At 40.3% G+C, this 23,488-nt stretch overlaps 2 protein-coding genes across 10 annotated transcripts; both read right to left on the reverse strand.

Annotated features, from left to right (window-relative positions):
• Positions 1-854: 854 nt before the first annotated feature.
• On the reverse strand, positions 855-2,745 carry LOC117571545 (prisilkin-39). Of its 2 annotated transcripts, XM_034253738.2 has the most exons (4): positions 2,544-2,728; positions 2,378-2,474; positions 2,019-2,309; positions 855-1,324 (listed from the first exon to the last, which is right to left on the reverse strand). In XM_034253738.2, exons 1-4 carry the CDS (start codon positions 2,568-2,570, stop codon positions 1,305-1,307), a joined length of 435 nt encoding a protein of 144 aa, XP_034109629.1. In that variant the 5' UTR covers positions 2,571-2,728; the 3' UTR covers positions 855-1,304. The 2 variants fall into 2 exon arrangements, with proteins under 2 accessions (XP_034109629.1, XP_034109628.1); XM_034253737.2 differs by lacking the exon at positions 855-1,324 and having other exon boundaries at positions 1,716-2,309; positions 2,544-2,745.
• Positions 2,746-5,501: 2,756 nt separating this feature from the next.
• Positions 5,502-22,145, reverse strand: LOC117569953 (collagen alpha-2(IX) chain). Of its 8 annotated transcripts, XM_052004142.1 has the most exons (12): positions 22,088-22,145; positions 21,684-21,808; positions 13,567-13,696; positions 11,788-12,119; positions 11,461-11,680; positions 10,362-11,393; positions 8,989-9,027; positions 8,717-8,914; positions 8,616-8,660; positions 8,314-8,532; positions 8,150-8,227; positions 7,812-7,937 (listed from the first exon to the last, which is right to left on the reverse strand). In XM_052004142.1, the coding sequence occupies exons 2-12, from the start codon at positions 21,705-21,707 to the stop codon at positions 7,912-7,914; spliced, it is 2,343 nt and encodes a 780-aa protein (XP_051860102.1). In that variant the 5' UTR covers positions 21,708-21,808; positions 22,088-22,145; the 3' UTR covers positions 7,812-7,911. The 8 variants fall into 8 exon arrangements, with proteins under 8 accessions (XP_051860098.1, XP_051860095.1, XP_051860099.1 ...); XM_052004138.1 differs by lacking the exons at positions 10,362-11,393; positions 11,461-11,680; positions 11,788-12,119 and adding exons at positions 5,502-5,933; positions 6,291-6,362 and having other exon boundaries at positions 6,570-8,227; XM_052004135.1 differs by lacking the exons at positions 10,362-11,393; positions 11,461-11,680; positions 11,788-12,119 and adding exons at positions 5,502-5,933; positions 6,006-6,146 and having other exon boundaries at positions 6,408-8,227.
• Between the last annotated feature and the right edge of the window lie 1,343 nt (positions 22,146-23,488).

The raw sequence follows: 23,488 nt of genomic DNA on the forward strand, positions 1-23,488 counted from the left end.
TAACCTTTTTTATGACCATCGCGGAAGGAAGCGTCGCATCCAATGAATGGAACCAGTTGAGGAGAGAGATAGACTAAGGCATAGGATGCGTCGTAAGCAAAAAGAAAGAGTGAGACGGAGGTTCACAGAGATGAAGAGTGATAAATAGAACAGTGTGTGCACATTGATAGATTAAAGAATTGAACGAATGGAATATTTTGTGCTCGAGAAAGAATAACGAGTGCCAATTTAATTGCTGTCATATGATGCCAAAAATGTACGTTGTGTTCGTTTGTGTGTGTGTGTATGTTGACTTTGGCTCAATTTCAGAGATGGGAAAATTTTTCAAATTCATCAAGTTTTATGCTTGTGTATAATTTTTTCGCCTCTTTATTTGGCGCTGATTAAAATGGCTTTTTTATCCAGCGCACAAAATATGCATGTGTTTGAAGCTTATGTTTTGCTTTATGGCTGGAACGAGAAGCGTGGGAGAGGGCCAAAAGTTGAAATACCAAATGGCAAACGAATTTGTTGTTTTGTTGTTGCTTTTGTTATTGTTTACTTTATATTCTGTTGTTGTTTTGGTGTAAGCAGAAAATTGGTTTCAGCTTATCAGCAAGGCAAGAAGCAACAACTTTAGAGTGTCATCACCCTCAGCCAACCCGTTCGCCAAAAACTGACAACTAAAATGTGGGAAATGGAAAACGGAAAACAGAAAGACTGCCAGCGTACGCTAGCATGCCAAGCATCTCAAGCGGAATTTTCGAGGGAGAAGTTACATACGCTTCGATGCATTTTGTATACGAGAACCCTACTAGTATTTGTGACCCCGGCTTGGCCCTCCAACTGGCCTTCCCCCGCAGAAAACAAAGGAATACGAGTAAAAACATAAACATGACTTTACTATATAAGTTAAGACGCAAACATAAAAAGCAGCCGCAAAACTTGGCCCTGAAAGATGCGTTGCCCTCTTGCTCGCTCATACTTCGATTACTGTTGTTTCGCCTTCTTCTGGGTTTCTTCTTAGCTGGCTTCTTCTTCTTCTTCTTCTTAGCTTGTGACACAACATGTGTGTGTCAAAAATTTTTGTATGATGGAAGCGTGAGGCGGAAGATAGGGCTCTGCTGTATTACTTGCATGCCAGTTGCAGTTAAAGATGTTAGTTGGTAATGCGGGTGCATCAAGTTTTTGGCGTTGCAAATAAAGTGCATAGTAAACTTTATGAGCTTTGGATAGTCAACGGATGAGGGGGCGAAATTGTTGTTTATGCTATTGTTGTTGCTGCTTGCTGAAGCGTACTTCTTACTGTTATCTCCCTCTCTCACTTAGCCGTATGTGGTGCGCACTGTGAAGTAGAATGATAGAAAGAGACGCAGCGCAAACAATGCGTATGAGTTTTAACAAAAGAGTTGGCAACGCGTGCGGAACGTAAAAAAACATTGCATACTTTTAGGCAGTCGACTGTAAATGCGTCGTCTACCTTGTAGTTGGCAGTCAAATTACATTGCGACGAGACAAGATGATTAAGACAACAACAATTACCACACACCAACAACAACAAAGAAAAACACAGACACGCACACACACTAAGAGACATAATTGCAATGCGAATGGAGGGGTCTCATATGACACCCGTAATGACAAATTTCAGCGTGCAATTGGGCGTAACCCCAGCAGCAGCATTCTGAAACGAAACTGCAAAAAAATGCGAATGCGAAAAGTGATTATTAAAATGCTGCTTAAACTAAATTAGTAGCCATTAGCAAGTTTATTGCTTTAATGCATAAAGCAAAAAGCGTAAAGCGTTATATACAAATAAAAGCAGATCAACGACAACAACAAAAGCAAAGAATATTAACAAGATTAGTCATAGCCACGATATGAGCCATAGTTGCTGCGATCACGATAGTTGTAATCACGCCCACTGGCCGGGGGCAGGCCATAGCGATCGGTTTGCCGGTAATAACCGTAACCCCGGTTGCGTTGACCCGTGTAATCGGGCTGCCAATAACCTGAATATTGCCTCAAGCCGCCATTACCTCCATATCCACCATAGCCGCCATATCCCGCGGTACCCAGAATGTTGGTTGTCGGATAATAGCCGCTGCCGGTGCTGGGATAATAGCCGCTGCTAGTGCTGGGATAATAGGATCCTCCAGTGCTGCCATAGTAGTTGGTGTTGGGATAATAATACCCCGTATTTGGGTAATATCCTGTGCTGGGTCTGTTGTAGTAACCAGTGTTGTAGCTATTGTATCCATAGCTGGGGTAGTTGTAGCCATAGTTCGGGTATCCTGTGCCCTGGCCAAATAAACTACCCAAGTTGAACACTTGAGCGAGAACATGGTCGAGTTAAGCATATTTAAATTACTCTCGAAGAACGGCTGCGTTTTCTTACGTTTCGCAGAAGTTTCCGAGGTGGCCAAGTCGCCGCTTTTCGCATCCTGTGCCGCCGGCAGTGCATCTCCCCAGGCGCCGCACACGAGCCCGAATAACTGGAATATTTGCCTCCTCAAATTAACAGAGTATTCCTTTTGAGTTGTGCGTTGTCTTTTCATACTTACCAAAAGCGTCAAGCACTTGGCATACATGTTGTTGCTTGAGTCTTGGCGTATTCAATTGAATTGCGAATGTGAATTTTGCCAAAAAGGTAGACAAGCAGCTGGCTGTGAAGAGCAATGAGAATGAAGACGATCTGTCTGATGCGACGCTTGTACGTTAAATAATTCTGTTTCCCAGCCGTGGGGCCAATTTATATTTTTCATTTTCCGGCTGAGTTGCTGCTGCTGCGTCGACGTCAGCTTCAACTTCAGCGTCGTCAACGTCGCCAACGTCTGAAACAAACAAACCGAAACAATATAAAGCTTTGGGCCTGGTCGCAAACTCACAAGTCTCACTTAGAAGCGACCAGTTAAAGTGACGGCTACGTTTTATTACTCATACGCCACGTAAGACGAGAGTGTGACTTTAAATTGCCAGTTACGTTTCGCGCAGGGCTGCAATTCGTACTTCCCCACTTTTAATGAGAAGCCACAACAAAATTTAATGCTAATGTGATTTAAATTCAATTATATTAATATGAATTTAAAGTTTATTATGCATCTAATTTGTATTCTAAATTATACTATCATAATTCTTTGCCATTGGCAACCCTGTTTGCATGTCAAGATTCTTTTCAGTGTTACGAAATCGTATAGCACTTACGACCTTTTTGTCAACCGATTATGTGTTATTATGATTATTTAATATTTGTCCGGGCAGGTGACAAAATAAATGCCTCATCTTAGCTGTCTTTTGTGCGTGCGTTTAGTTTAATTTTGGATACGCTGCATATTTGCGCTTTAAACTTTAACAAACAAAAATAAAAACAAGAAACCCAAATACGCTGAAAAATTGCGTTGTTTAACTTGGTTCACAGATCGCTTTCTTTTATCTCACCCGACTGGGGCCCGGTTTTTTATGAGAACTTCAGTTCCATATTGTTTGCATACTATATCTTCTTTAATTCCAATTATCCGCATATAGACACACACTTGCACACATAGCTCAAAATCTGTTGCAGGGGCCGCTTTGGTAAATATTTGCCAGCTATCGTGTATTTTTGTTTTTATCTATTTGCTTTTCTTTTCTTAGCTTAGCCTGGCCTGCAACAACAACAGCAACAAGCGAGTAACGACTTAGGCGGCCAGAAAGATAATAGCAAACGACACACACAAGCATTTGTTGCCCTTGAGGTTCCCCGCACTCGAAATTCATTCATAAACACACAGGTGTGCCAAACAAATTGAGGCATTAATAATCGATATATGGCGGATTAGAATTTGTATCTACTCTCTTTCTCTGGTGAAGTTCGCTTAGGCTACTTTGCTACATCATAAACGTGTACCTTAACTTGTCATATTCACATTCATGAATATTATTGTCTGCTCGGCATATATTTTTTCGAATATGGTTTTGACACCCGAGCTCAACGTGTGAAAATGATTTGGGGCCTTAAGCTTTAGGCTTGCGGGAATTACAATCTTCTTTTTTTTCAATATTGACTTGTCACAGTCGTAAAGTTGAAAAGAAAAAAAAACTGGGTTACGTTGACGATTCAAGGTGAAATGCCCGCAAAGATATTGTAAAAATTGTTGCTCTTTAAGCTCAACTCATTATGCAACAACTGAGGGCTTGCCCTTTCGGTTTCAATTCTTATCACAACCATGAATTGCATTGCTAGCCAGGAAACATAAATAATAGCTAACTTGTTATGACTTCGTTTCCAGTGAATCAAAATACAAACAAAAATTTACATTTTCAGTTTAGTCCTAACCTTTCGTTCCAATAATTTTTTTTACCTATCAAAAGGCTGCAAAAATAATACATTTCTTAAATAAAACTCCAGCGGCAAAGTCTTTTGTTCTTTGGAAAAACATATTTAGAAAAACTTTTTTACTTTCGTAACAATTTTACGCACAGCCAACCACAGTTAAAGGCAACTAGAGAGTAAGTGAAAAGACTTGCAGTGGTACACAAAAGGATGCGCTATAAAATATGATTAGACTTTTATATTATATAACAAAAATTAAGTTGTGAGAGCAGGGATGTACAAGAATAACTAACAATCATTTTACAAATATAAGTAAAGTATTGATATATTACAATCAGTTTAATTGTTTGTAACCCAAATTGGAAGGTCTTTTTTATTAGATTACAACTTTTCTTTTAAGCATATTTATTATATTTTTATGCTAATTAAAATAAATATTATTTGGGATTTTTTAAATTTTACTACTTCATTCATCAAATTTACATTTTTGCAAATTCCTGTGTACAATTTTTTTTTCATTTCTAGACAATTTAAATCTGCTGTCAAAATTATAAATCTCGGTCATTTTTCCTCTACAGGGTAGAACAACTCAACAACAACAGACCGAGAGTGTTCTTGACGCTAGACAAACAAATCATGATTATTAAAATAATTTCGTTTCAATTTTTAAAAGATTTTCGACAGCAATTTTGTGCGCTGACAAGTGCTTTGGGCTTTGGTTTGGATCTTGGATAAGCCTTGGCAGGCCCGAGTCTCCATTTGTTGTTGGAAAGGTGCTAGGAACAGCATACTTTTAGGCGGTGATATAAAAATATTTTATACGATTCGTCCAAATAAATGAAAACGCAGTATACAATTGATTTTTCTTACATTTTATTTAATTTCATAATTTCTCTTTAGACATAACAATTCATTTCTCCGTGTTTTAAGCATTATTAGAGTAGAGATTAAATAAACTATCAACTAAATCTAAAGAAAGTGAACAAAATACAAGTTAATACATAGAAACACAAAAAAATGCATAATAAACAACATGTCACAAACAATCATATTTTCCCCGTTCAAGGAAAATTGGAAAATTCAACACTATAACAGTAAAGTCAGATAGATTGAGTAAATAGTTGACAGAGTTGACAAGAAGCTTGGAGTGCATTTTGATCAAAAGAAATTTTTTTAACGAACACAATAATAGGCACTTTTCTCGTCTCGCTTTTCTTTTTGTTTTTCTAACATTTTTCGTTTTTTTTTTTTTTTACTTTCCATTTTCTGATTTTCCTTTCCTGGTTGAGAGAGTATTCTCGTTACTAAAAACACTTATGACTAAGCTGTGTTAGCTGGGTTAGTTGAGGAGCTTCGGGCTGGGATTATGTGCTGTTGGGAATTAGCGGTGCTTGCAGTGCTGGGATTCGGGTTGAAAGCGGGGGATGCTCTAGGGCTTAGAGCAGAGTTTTCAGTTTCAGTGACGTCCAGACGTCCAATTCATGTAGAAGTTCCTAATTGTTGTTGTCTAGTTCGAGGTCGATTCGGTGATTTTTTCGTTCTCGGTCGTCAGAGTAGCTGGTGCCTCTACTTTAACTTCCACGGGAGATGAAGCTTCAGCAACGGGAGACTCTACCTTGGCTTCAGCAACGGGTGCCTCGACCTTGACTTCCACAGGGGAGGAAGCTTCAGCGACGGGAGTCTCAACCTTGGCTTCAGCTACGGGTGCTTCTACCTTGACTTCCACAGGAGAGGAAGCTTCAGCAACTGGAGCCTCAATCTTGGCATCAGCAACGGGTGCTTCAACCTTAACTTCCTCAGGGGAAGAGGCTTCAGCGACTGGTGTCTCCACCTTAGCTTCAGCGGGTGCCTCAACCTTGACTTCCACGGGAGATGAAGCTTCAGCAACGGGAGACTCTACGTTGGCTTCAGCAACGGGTGCTTCAACCTTGACTTCCTCTGGGGTGGAAGCTTCAGCGACGGGAGTCTCAATCTTGGCTTCAGCTACGGGTGCTTCGACCTTGACTTCCACAGGCGAGGAAGCTTCAGCAACGGGAGTCTCAACCTTGGCTTCAGTGACGGGTGCCTCGACCTTAACTTCCACAGGGGAAGAAGCTTCAGCAACAGGAGCCTCAACCTTGACTTCTACGGGAGATGAAGCTTCAGCAACGGGAGCCTCAGCCTTAACTTCAGCTACGGGTGCCTCAACCTTGACTTCTACTGGAGAGGAGGCTTCAGCAACGAGTGCTTCAACCTTGGTCTCCACAGGCGAGGAAGCTTCGGCAACGGGTGCCTCAACCTTGACTTCTACGGGAGATGAAGCTTCAGCAACGGGAGCCTCAGCCTTAACTTCAGCTACTGGTGCCTCAATCTTGACTTCCACAGGGGAAGAAGCTTCCGCAACTGGAGCTTCAACCTTGGCTTCAGCAACGGGTGCTTCAACTTTGACTTCCACAGGAGAGGAAGCTTCAGCAACTGGAGCCTCAACCTTGGTTTCTTCACCAGTGACAGGTGCTTCAACCTTGACCTCAACGGGAGTAGAAGCTTCAGCAACAGGTGTCTCAATCTTGGTCTCGACGGGCGCCTCAGCCTTAACTTCTACAGGTGCTTCAACCTTGATTTCCTCAACAGTGGTAGCTTCAGCTACAGGTTCTACAGCGGCTTTAACCTCAGCAGCATCCTCAGCATTAGTTTCACGTTTCTTGTACGATTTGTTCAGGTTCTGTGTGCAGGAGCATGGGCACATGCATTGATCCCTCGGTGATTCCCCCGAGAAGATTGAGTGCACACTGAAGGCATTCGGTATGGCAGCAGGCTGCACGCCCAGCGGGAAAGGATCAACAGTTTGGTATTTGTTTTCAGTGATGTGTAGAGAATTCTCCTCGCAGTTGGTATAGTATTCCTGGGGCAGGATAACCACTGGCATGAACGCGATCACAGCACCCTTGGGTAGCTTGTCGGGTGGATAGAAGGCGGGCAGGCCAGGTGCTTGTGGCACGACGGGGATTTGGTTCAGTGACATGGCATTTGTTAAGCTGCCGAAATTCGTGTTTCCATTGAAGCCGGTGAATTGTTTGTTAAAGTCGACCGAGGCCGGATTCGGGTTGGGATAGTTAGAGGTGGTGGAGGAGGAGGTAAATGAGTGCGTCTGTTCGTTTTTACAAACGCAGGTTTCGCTGCGGGAGGAGAGTGGGGGAGATGGACGTGGTGTTACATTTGGTTGAGGATAAGGTTGTGGGTGTGCTTGTGGTCGTTGTTGTGGTTGTTGTGGTTTTTGTTGTGGCTGTGGTCGTGGTTGTGGTTGTTGTGGTTTTTGTTGTGGCTGTGGTCGTGGTTGTGGCTGTGGCTGCGGTTTTGGCTGTACGTAATGAGGTGCAGAGTTCGTGATCGTTTCGGGTACGTATATGGGTTTGAATGTCGACGGCGTCTGGAATGGACGTGGAGTCGATGGTTTGTAGACTGGTATAGCAGTCGATGGTGTTCTGGGAGTCGGTTTGGGTGTGTTGAATGTAATAATAGGACGTTCGGGTTGTGTAGGTTGTGGTCTGGGTTGTACTACAACTGTAGGTTGTGGTGGTACAGTCTTATGGAAATCAAAATTACCCGTAATTACTGGTGTTGTACGGCTTGGTCGTTCCGTATTAATAGTGATAGCCGGGACCTTTGGCTGTATTGGTTGAGGTTGGGGATACACAGGAACATGACGGGGAGGAGCGGTATTTGGGAAAGAAGGAGGAATATAGGTTAGTGGCGACTTAGTGGTTGGCTTTTCAAACTTATGCACTGAATTATCGTTATGAACATAATTTGGCTTAAAAGTTGGTGTAGTATTCGGCTGAATGACGTGTGAGGAAGATGGGGGCTTTTGTGCGTTTTTACCCGGTTGATCTGGTGGCAAATAGCCAGGAGTTTCCTTGTCCGAATGTCTGGGATCCTTTGGGCTGAATGGACCAGGTGCTAGAAAAAATCATGGACAATATTAATTAAATGCAAATTCATTCGGTAGAGGTTTGATAATTTAATCATTTGCTGTTGCAATTTACCAGGTGGGCTCAGGTCAGCATGTCCACCGTGTCCTGGTGGTCCGGGACGATCGGGTCCGGGTGGGCCAGGAGGTCCCTTGGGTCCTGGGCGATCGGGTCCGGGTGGTCCGGGAGGTCCTTTAGGTCCTGGACGGTCTGGGCCAGGTGGTCCGGGAGGTCCTGGTGGGCCCTTAGGTCCTTTAGGTCCGCCACGATCGGGTCCGGGAGGTCCGGGTGGTCCTACACACCATAAATACGTATTTCATTCTCAAACGCATTTTACTTTTCCTTATATGCGTAAGGTAATGGGACTACCAACTTACCTGGTGGTCCGGGAGGGCCGGGTGGTCCTTTGGGTCCCTTTGGGCCTGAATAAGCGAAAGAATTAATGGGCGCTGCGCGCAGACTTGAGTGTTTAACTTACCGCCTGGTCCGCCGGGTCCATTGGGGCCTCCAGGGCCGTTAGGTCCGGTACCGCCGCCGTTTCCATTGCCGCCCTCACCTCCATAACCGCCTTCGGGTCCAACTACGTGCACATATGGGGGAGCTGGAGGACCGGTTGGGCCTTCAACGTGAACATATTTACCAGAATCATCATGATAGTATCTGCCATTAGGAACATCTGTTAACAAGTAAAAATTCGATTGATTAGAATGGATTGCCAATATATGTAGATGGGGGTTTAGTAATACTTACCGGTATAGCGTCCGCTATTTCCGTTATATTTACCGCTTCCTAGAGTAAAAAAGAGGATAATACGATGCAAGTGCAAACGATTAATATGTATTCAATAAAATACATTTTACTGGTTAATCTTTTTTTTTGACTATTTAACTTAGCTAAGGACTAACTACGATAACACGTACATAGGTACATAGGCTACTCGGTACTTCTAGGTACTACTACGTATGCATATGTGGTACTACAACGAACATTCAGATAGAATTGGACAACTTAGGTCTAGGTCAAGTGCAAGGGAAACCGATACCAAAAACTTATAATTAACATGCTTACGTTTAGGTTTATGTTTAGTGGGGGATTTTCTTAAAAGGTAGGTTTAACAAAGTCTCGAAAAAAAAAACAGCATTAATTATTAACTAAAACCATTAACAGTTAGTAGCATTGCTTAAGCGATTTGTTCGTGGGCGTGGCATTGTGCATTGTGTGAGTAAATAGTTTACAAATGAGCCAAGGCAGTTCAAAAGTTGGCGACATGAACGAGTGCGAGTAGGTCTATGTGTGTGCTTTTGTGTTTTTGTGTCGGTGTGTTGAAAGAAAAATGGAAATCTCTTACATGGGAGCAAGATTGTGAAGTAACTGTGAAATAATTGTGAACTGTGACAGTGGTGAAGTAACTGTGATTTTGTGCGTAGTTTCTCAGTCAAATGCTGGACTGAAGAAACAAAAAACAGTGATAAGGAAAAAGTGCTGATAATAATTGGAATTGATCGATAATATGTTTGAATTTATCGATTGTGCTTGATAACGATAACTCGTGCAGATAGTAAACAGATAGTGACAGATACAGACAGAGAAAGAGAGAGATAGACAGATAGATATAGAGATTGAGAGAGAGGTAGAGTTCGATATATATTTATATATTGCTTTTGATTGATTGTGCGCTCATAGCAAAAGTGCTCTAATAACGATAACGATAACTATAAGTGTGTATAAGGGAAGTGGTGGGGAGGACGATGCCCTAAGTTTGCCCTGCATTGTGTGTGCCTAAGAAATTGTTTTATCTTGTGTGGGATTGCATTTAAAATAACAACAGATTAATATTTAAACGAATGTGCGGTTTTTTTTTTTTTTGTTTTTTCTTGGCTGAAAATAAACAAGATCTGCTTAAAATAAATAATAAATTAATGCGTAATATAGACATAAAGTATGGAGAACTTAAAACTACGCCAAGCAAACAGACGAAAATTTGAACAAACCATCCAAGGGCAAACCAGTTGAAAACACCTACGAATCTGAAGCTGTCGATGCCAATTGCCATTTTGGGATTCCCCCGGGAGGCTTGGTCAAATTTTGATCTGTGCTGCGACGAATCTCGAAATTGAGCTAACCTGGTGTATACTGCACCGCCCCAGGAAAACCGGTATTGGTCTGTGTATAGGTTTCTGTGTAGGCGCCATTGTTGGTGGGCTGATTGCCAGTGTAAGCGCCAGAGCCGCCGCCAAAGCCGCTGCCTGGGCGACCGCCGTTACCGGCACCAGTGTTTCCACCGCTACCGGGACGGTAAGCATCACCACTACCGGCTTGGTAGGCACCACCGTTGCCAGTGTTGCCACCACTGCCAGGACGGTAAGCGTTGCCACCGCCCACACCGCTAGGACCGCTGGCATTACCGCCGCCAAAGCCGGAGCCTTGACCGGGACCAGTGTTACCGCCAGCACCAGCTCCTGAACCGCTGCCAGGGTGGTAAGCGCCGACACCACTGGGACCAGAACCAGCGGCAGTGTGGTGATAATCACCACCACCGACGCCAGCACCGGCACCAGTGTTGTAGCGATCTCCACCGCCAACACCCGAACCGGAACCTGTGTTGTAACGATCTCCACTGCCAATACCGCCACCGGCACCAGGGCCAAGGCGATCGCCACCGCCAACGCCGGCACCAGTGCCAGTGTTGTAGCGATCACCGCCACCAACACCGCCACCGGAACCAGTGCCAGTGCGATCTCCGCCACCAACGCCGGCACCGCCACCGGGACCGTAATTATCGCCACGACCATTATTGCCACCAGCACCGTTGCCAGTGCGATCACCATCCCTATATACCGGTTTTCCTGAGGCACCGCCTCCCGCGCCGACAGGTCCGGGAGGTCCAGGTGGTCCGGGAGGTCCCTTAGGTCCGGGTGGTCCATTAGGGCCATTAGGTCCGGAAGGACCCTTGGGTCCGAGACCGCCATTTGGTCCGAATCCTCCATTAGGTCCATTGGGGCCAAAGCCTCCATTGGGACCATTAGGTCCGCCATTGGGACCGAATCCACCATTGGGACCAACGGGTCCACCGTTGGGACCAAAGCCGCCGAAACCTCCCTCGGGGCCTACAACATGTTTGTAGGGATTCGGATCGGGCGTGTATTGTCCATTATCTGAAACACAAAGATTTGAATCCTGCCCAACACTGGACTCTGCTGAACCCTAGTCAAATTTGCTCACTGCCTGCACCACTGTCGCCCGGTCTAAGGGCTGCAACTGAGTGGAATGATGGCGCCTGATCACCAGGTCCGGCATGTGTGTGTCCTCCTTCCACATCGAAGAGACCCTTGGGTCCGGTGGGCTTATGGATGGGCAAACTCTTCACTCCCTCACCCTTGAGCACGGGTATGTTTGAGGCGAACTGTGTGGAACCGGAAGTTCCAATGTTCTTGTTTTTGTTCTAGAAATACGATTTGTAGCATTTTGGTGAGTAATGTGGGTGTTAAGCCCAATGATCTCACATCTTCACACACATATATTTCATCACATGTGTCATCGTGTGCTTACTTCATCCACTACAAAGTAGGGTATATCATGGACGGCACCGCCCTCGAATTTGCCGCAGCCAATGGGGAAGTAGAGTTCGTGCCACTGCAGCAGAATGCCAGGCTCTGAGGGTCCGCCGTTCGTCTCATTGTACAGACCGGGCGGGAAGGTCTCCACTGGCTTCTCCGGCTCCACTGTCCGATAGCCATGCACATCGGCCACATAGTGTGTGGCTCGGAGCAGATGATAAGGATCGATGAGGCCATAACAGCCATAAGTGACGCCATCGGGGCCACGCGTCTCATGATGGAAGTTTCCAGTCTTGCCGACATCGTAGCCATATCGATAGGCATCTGAGTGTCAGTATTTGTTTTTTTTTTTTTTGTTGCGACGACGATTGTTGATTGTTGGGTTGCAATTTTGCAGTATATTTTTGTAGGGTTTTGAAAATTTTGTTGTTGTTGTTGGTAGTGATGGGAGGAGTGTCGGGAGGAATTATTTTGAAAGATAATGTTGTAGAGTATAACTTTGGTTTTTTTGTTTTGTTGTATTTTGGTGTGATTGAGTTTTTGAATTTGAGTTTGTGCTGTGAATATATTTGGTACTTGTTTCTTGTTCCTGTTGTTGTTGCCTTTGCTGTTGTTTTAACCTGCCTCTTAAACTGCCTAACATCAATTTATAGCCTGCTTTTTGGGCGCTGCAACTGCAAGAGTTCACGAACGATATTTACGAGAAGATATTGTTCTTCTTATGTAAGGATAAGGAGATGAAATTTGGAAAGAGAGAAAATGTTTGTTTGTCTGGGTGTGGATTGTTGTTTTTTTTTTTTTTTTTTGATAGTGTGTGGTTGCTGTTGTTGTTTTGTCCTTTTTGGAATTGAATTTTTAATTTTGTACTTGGAGTAGGGTTTTTTTGGGTTTGGTTGAATTTTATGGGTGAGAGGAGAGAGTATGAGTATGCGAAGCCTTTTTGTATATATATTTTTGTATTTTATGTATAACTTTTTTCCACTAAGAACAAAATAGATACATAAAACTATATATAAGAAATATATTTATGTAAAAGAGAGAGATAGAAGTTGATTGATTGATTGGTTGGTTGATTGATTGTGTGTGTTTTGTGTGTGAGAGAGAAAGAGTTGAGAGTAGAGTAGAGAGAGAGATAGAAAGAGAGCGATTTGTTGTTGATTTTTGAGCATAAAATATTTACAATTTTGAGTTTTAGCTACGTCGCAAAACTACGGTTTCTACGGTGAGTTTAGTAAAGCTGAGCTACTGGGGGGCGTTTTTTTGGGGGTAAAAAATAATAATATAATAGATAAAATCATAAAACAACTACAAAGAGATTTATGTTGTTGTTGTTTTGTTGATTGATTGGTTGATAGTTGTTGTTGGTTGGTTTTGTTTTTGTTTTTTGTTGGTTCGCTTTTGTGGTGGGATTAATGTGTAAGTCTTGACCTACAGTGGAGGGCGGGGGGAACCCAAGACGATTACTTAATACTGAAGGGGGGAAACAACTACGTACTTAAAAACAAACAAATTACAAATACAAATTGATCTACTTTACACAAAAAAACTAACAAACTGCATGAATGGTGCGCAAATAGATTAAGATTATGAAAAATATATAAGATGATACAAATTTCAAACTAATATATTACAACAATTATGTGAGAAAAGAGAGAATTACGTTCAAGTTGCTGTTTACTTTTTAATTTTTTTTTTTTTTTTTTTTTGGATGTTGTTTCAAATGTGAGATTAAGCGATGTTATTAAACAAATTGTTAAACGTCATTACTTACTTGTGTCAAAGTTTGAGGAATAGTATTGTTGATTCGTTGTCTTTTTATCGTTAATATCGACAATCAATCGTCGATTCTCTGCATCGAACTTAGCAGAGTATGCGCATTGCAACCAAATGCAAGCGACGAGCTGTAAAAAATTGTTGAAAAAGCCATAAATAATTTGTTTTAAAATATAATACTCTCGTCGCTAGAGACACACCCACAACTTTTGCTTTCGTTTGTGGAATGAAGTCTTGACTTTGGTGTCTTGTGCTTGACTTAATTTGCATAGACCACCGAGATGAGTCAAGTTAAAAAGAAATATATATAAATATATAAAGATGCCTCTACTCAAGGCAGCTAACCGCAGAGCTGAGCTTAGCGCAGCTCAGCTGACTGTCTTATTGTTTTTTCTGATTGTTTTTGTATTTATGTATTCAAATCAGCCGCCATTTAGATCCGGTTCGATTCGTTTAGTTTGCAAAAATGAAAAAAAAAATAATGTCCAAAAATGCCTCTCGGATGGGCCCAGTTAAAATGTCAAAGGCGTAAAATATAATATAAACGTATACGTATTTAAATCACGGCAAAATTCTCGTTTCCAGTAGATTTGACTCGTCGTCAGACGTCATAAGACGAGACATAAGATGACAAACTTAAAGTCGAACTGGATTTCTGCTGCTGCTGCACCTATCAAGTCAATTTTGTGCGCATTTGTCGCAGCAAATTACTCTGCGTCACCTCTATTAGATACATTTGTATCTTTTTTTTTTGACTGCATCGCCGTGGTTACGCAAACTAAGCAGTCGAGACATCGCTGACAGCTATGGTCAATTAGCTTAGTTCTCGAAGCTGGCTTGACAGCCAAATAAAAGTTAATTGAATCGCGTTAAATTTCTATTAATTTGTTTGCAGCCATTCACTTCTTGCCTCAATAGAATGTGGTTTTAATATATTTTGATGAGGAACACATCTACTGTTACGCAATCCCCTAGATGGCAATGTATCCAAAAAAAAAGCAAGAGGTGAACAGCTGGAGATATTTGCATAATATACTCGTAGCAAGTATATTAGCATACATACATACTTAGTTTATATACTATAAGTCACTTTTAAGTTCCGGCAATGCTAAGAAACTTCCTTATAACGAAACCAGTTCCCAAACACATACAAAAATGCGACACAAATAATCATATCCCAAATTTAGAATTCATAAAGCAATAATTCTTAGATATGTGACGGCTTCTCTGTGGTGCTAGGTTACCACTAATATAGCATAAAGGTTAACACTTCACATCGATGACGACCTTCACATTAAGCTAAACATAATTAATGGATTAACTAAAGGACAGGGTGTGCTTCTAATACACGAAAATATCGTTTGCAATGTAAACTGCATTTAATCGCAACTACTATTTTATGAGTTATTTGTATTGTTTGCTTTATAATCGAAAGACAATGGCACTTAATTGTCAGGCTTAACGCTTTTTAAAGGGCCATAAATTGATGGCAAAGACAGTTAAATAAAAATTTGAATTTTTGCGATAAGGTCAATAATTTTATAGTCAGACTTTATTAATATATAATATTGAACGTGAGGCGAAGTAGACAATTTGTTTGTCTAACCGTATTTGTTCGGTAGCAGAGACGAAAGGCCGCAAAGCAAAACTCTGCACCACAATGGCCAATGGTAACTCATTAATGCAAATTGATTTAATGGCCAGCAACGAGGCTCGCGACTGCGCTTTGATTGGCAGCCTCAAGATTCCGGATGGTTGCAAAAATTCAACGGAGTTTATAAAAAAAATTTATGCAGCTGCCGTTGCCAAGGTGCTGATGATGCTGCTGCTATGTTGATGTTGATGATGATGGAGGTGCTACCTGCTCCAAAATCTCCACACATACTTGCGCACACTTGTTGTCCAACATGAAATCTAAAATCCATATTTCAAGTCTGGTTTCGATTTGTATTTTTCATTTATTTATTGCAGCTGCTGACAACAAAGGTCGCCCTGTCGTCTCTTGTCTTGTCACCCACATATCAAACGCCAAAAAAAAAAAAAAAAAAAACAGAGTCCGCGATCTCATTGTCTACAACATTTATTTGGGGGCAGCCTTTTGTAGTTGTTGTTGTTGTTGTTGCCGTTGCCGTTGCGTTGCACGCATGATTCATTTGCAACATTGACCTTTTTACACACAGCTAACGCGCATTATTAATGTTGTGGCTTTACAACTTTGGCAGCAGCCAACACCAAAAAACTTTTCATCAAACGCGAACAATTTGTAACTTTTCACCGTGATAAATGCGACTGATAAATTGCAATCTCTGGCTTAAGTTGCAACAAAAGGTTGGGAGTTGAGTCTGAGTGATTTAAAGTAAGAGCTGCACGGAAACAAAGGACACGTTAATCATGCTGAATTATTTAAATCGTAATCGTTCAGCTGGTCTGAACACACCGTCATAAATATATTAAGCCGAAAGTTGTAAAAAACTTTTCTTTCGATTAAGTTGGAATTGAAGTTTTTTTTCTGTGTGTGTTCCACATAATTGAATATTAAAATGTGGTTATTGATTGATGGTGGCAGCATTGAAGAGGCGCGGCATGCTGGCCACCTGTTTGCAAACAGTTTGAGACCGTTTTTTTAAGGTCAACTTTAACGAGCGTGCAGTCTAATTAAATTTGTAATTTATTTCAAAAAGCCAGCTGTAAAAAATAATATGCAAATGCAAAATTGATCAGAAATTGCAAATACAATAACAGTTCACAGAGCAAATTGAAATTGAACTCAGCGGGGATGCTGAGACAAACCTTAAACCCTCAGACGCAGCTGAATTGAGTCAATTAATTGCCAAGGCACGCCCATCACATGAGCGCCCCCACATTCTCAGATTGCATAACTTTTGAGCTGGAGCTGGATTCATTTGTTAGACTTAATTAGCAAATGGCATTTCGGGTAGCAGGCATCAGCAAGTGGCATGCCCCAAATGCATGCGTGTAACTCGAATTGAATCTCGAAGCGAAATCAATTATGAGTGTGTATTGACGATTTGAATAAACACTTGCGGCATTCGACAGGCGGCATTTTAAAGTTCACATTTCATTGAGGTGCGTGCAACGTCAGGCGGCAACTCGCTGTGCTCGTATATCACGTTGACGTTGCACCACGAGTTGTGAGGAGACTGGCAATAGTTATGCATCTACTACTACGATGTGTGACCCGAAAAGTTCTGCCAGCCTTGTCGGTGCAGCAACAATGTGCCATGAATCTTATGCATAGTTTTGCATAAGTTGTCAGACAAAATCTTCGAGACAGCTGGGCGGTCTTTCAGCTTTCAGAGGCAACTAACTCACTCCATTCATACGATATAGAGTTGGAGCCGCATGTTATTTTCTATATGTATTAATCGAGTTGTGCTCGCACGCACACACTTTGTTTACATGGCAAGCTACAACTTCGACATCATGATCAACTTCATCATCATCATCATTGGCGTGGCATAACGCTCATCATTAGTTTGGTAATCATCGTAATCGTGCCCGTTATGGGACCAAAACTGGTTTTTAGCCATGATTTCGGTTTTTGAGTCGTCTGCCATTTCGATTGCCCTTTTCGCGTCAACGAGACCTTTTTTTTATGATTATTTTCTTGTAGTTTCTTCTCATTTCTTACACCTCAAGGTCAGTTGGCATCGTTGTTGCACGCAGCAACAGAAATGATAAAAATAAAATGCAACTGCTTTGGGCGGTGTCTGACCTTAATCGATCGACACAACTGCAGTTTATATTTATTAATATTGTTCCAGTTGCAGTTTGATTTTGAAATTGTTTTGTGTGCTGAACACAATAAAAAAGTAAAAGACTTCAAATTGATTGTGAAACTTGTTAAATTATGCGAAACAGAAATATTTAAATGAGGCAACCCGGCAACAAGTCAGCCGATTAAAGAGTTATTAGACATCATCGAACACGGCCTTAAACTGGACCTTTTGAAATGTTCTACCCGAATGGCCAATGGGCCAAAAACAAGTATTTCCAGAATTGTGCTTTTTTTGGATTTACCAGTTAATCCAGACACTGATTTAATTAGCGCAGAATTTGTTTGTCGACTAAATTATGCCCAGCGCTAATGAGTTCATTGATATCACATCTCTCGCTCTCTCTCTCCAAGTCAAACGTCATCTTTATAGTTCTAACTCACAATTGCAGCCTAGCAAACATCTAATAAAATACGTCTCTTTAGTGACACACTGTAAAGAATCTAATTAATTGCTGCAATTCCTTTAAACCAATTAAACTTAATAGACCAAAGCACAGCTCTGACATCATTATTATACAATATAACATATATTATATATGCATTTTTTTGATATTTTAAAAAGGCACTTTTACTTTCTTTTTTGCTGCCGACTCTTGGCATTTTGAGCAGGCTCATTTATCAAATATCTCTTGTTTTGTGTATCGATTTCGTTTTTATTTAAACGAGGCTCGCAAAAGAAACAAAACTCAAGTCAGTTCTTCAAGCAGTTTCGTTATTTCTCGTCTCGCCTCGCCTCGCCTCTCCTCGACTATTTGCTGCTTTGTGATTTTTTTTCAGTCTCTTTGAGATATCTTTATTTTAATTTTTTTTTTTTTTTTTTGGTTTTTGCTTGTTTTAATCGCTGACGAATCTCACAAAAGCTAATTTGCATTTCTAGATTTTGAATTATAGATAAATATGTATATGCAATATCAAATTTTAGCCCGTTTGCGTATCAAGCAACAACAAGCCAAATGCCTCGATGGTTGAGAGACCTTTAAAGCACCCAATTGAAAGCGAAGAAATTGCTGCGAGTCACTGAGTAAAAGTGAAGGTGATTCAAGAACTGAAAGTGACCTCTCGGCGTGGTGAGGTAATCATCGAAAGTGACCAAGCATTGTTAATTTTGGCTATTTCAATAAAGTAGCCAAAAAAGAGACGCTTAAATGTCAGAGCAAACAAAGAACTTTTGTGCCAACTGTACTAATCTGTAGCTAATATTGGGGAATAACCTTTCATCGCTTTATCAAATGCCAATGATGTAATCGCAAAGCATCTTTATCTATATCGCGACATTCGCTGATTAAATCACCGTAAGAAACCAGCTCGACGCTGTCAATATATGTAAGCAATTTATGGCTGTGAACAAAACTGTAAAACGCAATCAAAAGTTTAACGCCATCATTAAATGGGCTGTAGAACAGCAAATTTGAGCGACAGCTCTTCTTTTATGGGCCTAAATAAAGCCAATAAAAACTAGCTGCTCGTCTTCGCAAAACTATTTGGCATGCCAAACACTTGACTTGAGCTAACATTCAGCCAACACTTTTATGACTCACACTGTATGTACCTTTATAGCGTCAAAAAGAACTACAACTTGATAAGATATGTGATTGCAAAGAATTCTTGGGCAGATGCTACAGCACTTTCGAGTCGTATCTAAATCCGAAATCTTTAAATGCAGCGAGCACAACAAAACCAGAAAAGATATTCCCGACTTTTGAAAAGTTAAAGTTAAATACTTTTTTTTGTTAGGTACAACGAAGCCAAAATACTCTTGCAGAAATTCCCCAACTACAATTATTAAAGCTAATTAGAAGCTCAGTTCAGCACACCCGAAATTTACGGCGCAATTGTGTTTTTAATAATGCTTTGGGAAAATTGCAAGAAGATTAATTATTTCCTCTCTGTAAAGTGTATAACAAGTGTGTATGCCGCGATAGGAAAGCAAAGGCAAGTGAAGCGTCCAGAGCGACGACCGCATGGCAAACAAATTGGACAACACGCCGTGTACGTGTCAGCGAGCCGTGGCCTAAAATGTGTCCAGGGAGACACGAACCCAGGCCAGACAGCAAGCAATTGGCTTAAAGAGACGAGCTCCAGCAACAGCAAATCTTGATAAAAATAAAAAAAATAAATGCACAACCAGCAGCGATTCAAGCCAAACGCTGCTCAGCTGTTTTTGTATACCCGCTACACATAAAGTAGAAGGGTATTATAGCGCCTACTTACAAGGGATCTTAATTGATTTGGCTGACATATTATGAATTTAGTATTATATCCATATACCGAGTAAGCTTTTGGTATATTTCTAATGTAGTACTTTTACTGCACTCTATGGTATATTTTGAATTTATTAGTATACCTAAAATAGCCCTTGGAATATTTTGTAGTATTTTTCAGTATGTTAATTTGGTATATTTACATCAAAATACCAAATATAGCCGTTTGTATACTTTAATATTTGTTTAGTATATTAATTTGGTATATTTTTTCTTTTATTCAAAATGGGTACGGGTATCTCACAGTCGAGCACACTCAACTGTAGCTTTCATACTTGTTTTTTATGGTGGGGACTCGTCTAACCCCAAAAGACAGGTCAAGAAACTGTCGCACGTGTGACAATGCCCAAAACGGTAGCCAAACTTTTCAGGTGACAAAAAAAGTGAAGTAAAATCCCAAAATCCGTTTATCCATTCACTGTCTATGCAAAAAAAAGGTGTTGTCGTCGCTGATGGATATCAAAACGCTTAGGCCTCATTACGACACCTTTTCTCACTCTCTTTAGCTGTTGATTTGTCAACTGTGTCTGTCATAAATTTTCATAAATGTTTCCCCTCTCTATCCCAGAAAACATATTCCTAATCCTATTTGCACCTTTTGTTTTTTTTTTCGTGGACTGCAATTATGCCAATTAGCAGTGGCTAGCGAAGAGTTCGCTGAATTGTTGATGTATTTAGCACCATTTTGTGCAAGTTCCTTTGGTTCCTTGTCGTGATGTGACAAGTGCTGAACTAACACAATTGCCAAAGAACTATGAGAAATATGCAAGATAAACTAATAATTAGACTAAAGAACTATTTTCGAAAACATATGCCTAAACTTTGTCTTGTGATTTGGAAGTTATTGCCTAAATAAATATTATGAAAATCTTTAGCTAATAAAACTGTCGTCAACGCTAAAATTATAATGTGATTGCATATTTCTCACAGCTATCTGACATTTGCGAAGTTCTTCGCCGATGATCAAACTAAAGTCACCATATTAAATCATTGCTTAAATTTGGTAAACCAATTCATAAGTTTGCAACGTTTAACAACAACGCAGTTGTGATAATTTGCATTCGTGTTAAAACACAATGAAATAAATTAAATCTACAACTTCATTGGCTGTGGACTACCAAATAAACACAAAATGCTAGTCAAAAATCTCATCGCATACTTTGAGTAAAAGTTTATTGCAAATTTATTGACTGCGAATCTTTTTTCTCCCTCTAATGCTCCTCTACCAAGTTTTTTATTTGCGAGCATGCATTTTTGTCAGCTGACGCAAAAATGGCCAACAGCAAGCCAATGATTAGCAGCTGACGTGCTGACAAAGTTGCCAATAATAAATACGAGCTGTTAGAACTTGTATTATAACTAGGCGAGACGATTTTTGCACACAGCGACTAAAAGCGAGACTTGAAATCGTTTTGCAAAAAATACAACGTTGAAGATCACCGGTATTTCGGATTCAGTCGAAATGCCTGTTATTATTTATTTATTATTATTATTTGTGTACTTCTTTGGCACGTGGAATACTCAATACTCTAGAGTTAAAAGTATAGTTATGGCTTGACCCGGATCTGCTAGTTAAAATTGTTGTTAATAAACCTACTAACTTTGATCGCACTTGCAGTTTTTTTTTTATGGAGAGAGAGACCTCAGCCTTGGTATTCAGGCATTTCTAGACAAACGACGACAAAAAGTTGAACTCATATTTCGATTATTTATTTGCATTTCGCATCTACCGATCCTACCAGTTTTTTTTATTTTATTTGATTAGCTAAGCGCTAAGTGTTAAATAAGTATGTGTACAGACGGGAATTTTGAAATTTACGACAATGAGTCAAAAACCAATCTAACGGTCAATATTACGTTCATACTCGGTGATCATATAATAATGCAATCGAAATAAATTCGTTTTGAAGTGCTCAAGCTACATTTACAGTTAAAATGCCATTAAAAATTTTACAGTTAACAGACAACCCGAAATTCAATTGTATTTTTACTCATTTTTTTTCAGTTTGTGTTCTGTTGTTTGGTTAATTATAATATTTATTGTTTTACACTCACCATGCATAGAACTGCACGCGCCATTTTGCAACGAATAATTTAAAAATTGACACAAGAAACGCCAGTAACTTTTTTGTTTAGCTGTTGTTCTTTTTTTGACAAATTTTGCAATTGAAAATTCCGATCTTGAAATATAGAGAAAAAAGATGAAGAAAATGTGTTTTATTTTTAAAAATGTGAATTTTTCAAACAGGAATTTTCAATATTATTTTACACAAGCACTGGTTGGATTTTAGTTTTAAATATATTTTGAAATATATTTATTTATAGTATTTTTTTTTGTCCTTGTCATTAGTAGAGTTTGTTGTTGTGTGGATTTTTTGGGATGGGGATTGAGTTAGGCGTTGTTCACTTTATTTTTTGTTTACTGGGGAGGGAGAAGGGAGCCTAACTAGAGCTCATACCGTGCTGACCGATGTGGACGAACTGAAGATGAACGCAGCCCGTCTTTGCCATATAAACAACGCGGCTGAACACAACAAAACAAAAAAAAAGACTTCAAAATAAAAAACGGAAAGAAAAAAATAAAAAACAACGCCAACCTGAGAGCAGCACCAATACATGCATACATTAAGCGTGAGTATGTGTGCTCGCACAACCGCAAAATTGAGTTGGGGAGCAGCTTCGGTGACAGTTGATTGTCAGAGTCTCTTCTGTCTCTGTGCTGTGCTGTGTAGTATAAAGTGCGTGCGAGTGTGCGAATGTGTGTGCGAGTGTGTGTGCGAAACAAGTTTTTTTTCGTCGATGAATTTGTTAATTTATACGGCCAAGAGTAAAGATGAGCTTAACTTAGTTGCAGCTGAACTCGGATCGTATACTCAATAAATTGGTGCTACTCTCTCAGAGCACTTTATAGATTAAGAGGGAGGGTGGGGAGTCCCTACCCCTCAGAGCCTAGCCTATGCTGCGTGTATCAAGAATTTAGCTACACTTTCAAGTTTCTGTTTGTGTTTCAGTCTCTGAGTTTTTTTTTATTATATTTTGTTCATTAAAATATCAAGATTTATTGTGCGTTCGTTTTTTTTTTTGCACGAAAAAGAATTTTCGATATTCCTTTTGTCTTTAATTGAAAATTCGGGTTTTTCGTGTTTATACATTTTTTGTCTGACTTAATTCTGAGCATTAATCGAAAACTGATCTATTAGCAATAGATAGTAGCTCTTCCCCAAATGCTGTTTGTGATGTTGTTGTTGTTGTTGATATTCCTATTCTTGTTCTCGCTAGCCGGTTATCGATCTATGGATAGACGAAAATTTGAATAGCAAATGTGTATGCAGTATCTTAAAAATAGTTGCTTGATTTTATTGATTTAATTAATGCTTACATAATAGCACTTTTTTAGCTCTGTTTTTTTTTTATCATTTTGTTGGTGGCATGCAGAATGCGAATTTTTTGATTTCCGTATATATTAATTGATTCAGCGCGGCATAATTAAAATAAATTACCAGCTATAGATCACAAAATATTTGTGTACATCGAGACGAATCGTTTATAATTTCATTATGAAATCACACGGTAGCCGATAGTTGATACTAGAAAAGAAAAAAAGTCTAATGCTGAGATCATATATAGGAAATCGATTAAGCCGCCTCTAATCTACACAATCGTCATCATCGCAATCCATTTCGGCTTAATTTAGACACCTAGTTGCTCCAGTGACTGGCAGCTGAAGCTCGTCCACGACATGCTTCCGTTCGATGATGATGTTGATGATCCGCTTAAATAATCTGAAATTCTTAAGTCTTAAGAATGTTGTACGTTTGACATTTAGCATTGCGTATACGCAATGTGATTTTGTAGCTGTC

Source organism: Drosophila albomicans, chromosome 3 (genome assembly GCF_009650485.2).
Source record: "Drosophila albomicans strain 15112-1751.03 chromosome 3, ASM965048v2, whole genome shotgun sequence".
NCBI classification, from domain to species: domain Eukaryota; kingdom Metazoa; phylum Arthropoda; class Insecta; order Diptera; family Drosophilidae; genus Drosophila; species Drosophila albomicans.

What these genes read in the sequence shown, in the direction of transcription:
- LOC117569953 (XM_052004134.1), bottom strand. Translation starts at nt 21,707, where the DNA reads ATGGCGCGTGCAGTTCTATGCATG. An exon ending in TGGACCCGGCGGACCAGGCG is followed by an intron (nt 8,661 to 8,716) that starts GTAAGTTAAACA and finishes TCGCTTATTCAG; the next exon opens with GCCCAAAGGGACCCAAAGGA. An exon ending in CATCTCCCGTAGAAGTCAAG is followed by an intron (nt 6,147 to 6,407) that starts GTTGAGGCTCCT and finishes GTGGAAGTCAAG; the next exon opens with GTTGAGGCACCCGCTGAAGC.
- LOC117571545 (XM_034253737.2), bottom strand. Translation starts at nt 2,570, where the DNA reads ATGTATGCCAAGTGCTTGACGCTTTTG. An exon ending in CCAAGTGCTTGACGCTTTTG is followed by an intron (nt 2,475 to 2,543) that starts GTAAGTATGAAA and finishes CAAATATTCCAG; the next exon opens with TTATTCGGGCTCGTGTGCGG. An exon ending in CTCGGAAACTTCTGCGAAAC is followed by an intron (nt 2,310 to 2,377) that starts GTAAGAAAACGC and finishes TTCTCGCTCAAG; the next exon opens with TGTTCAACTTGGGTAGTTTA.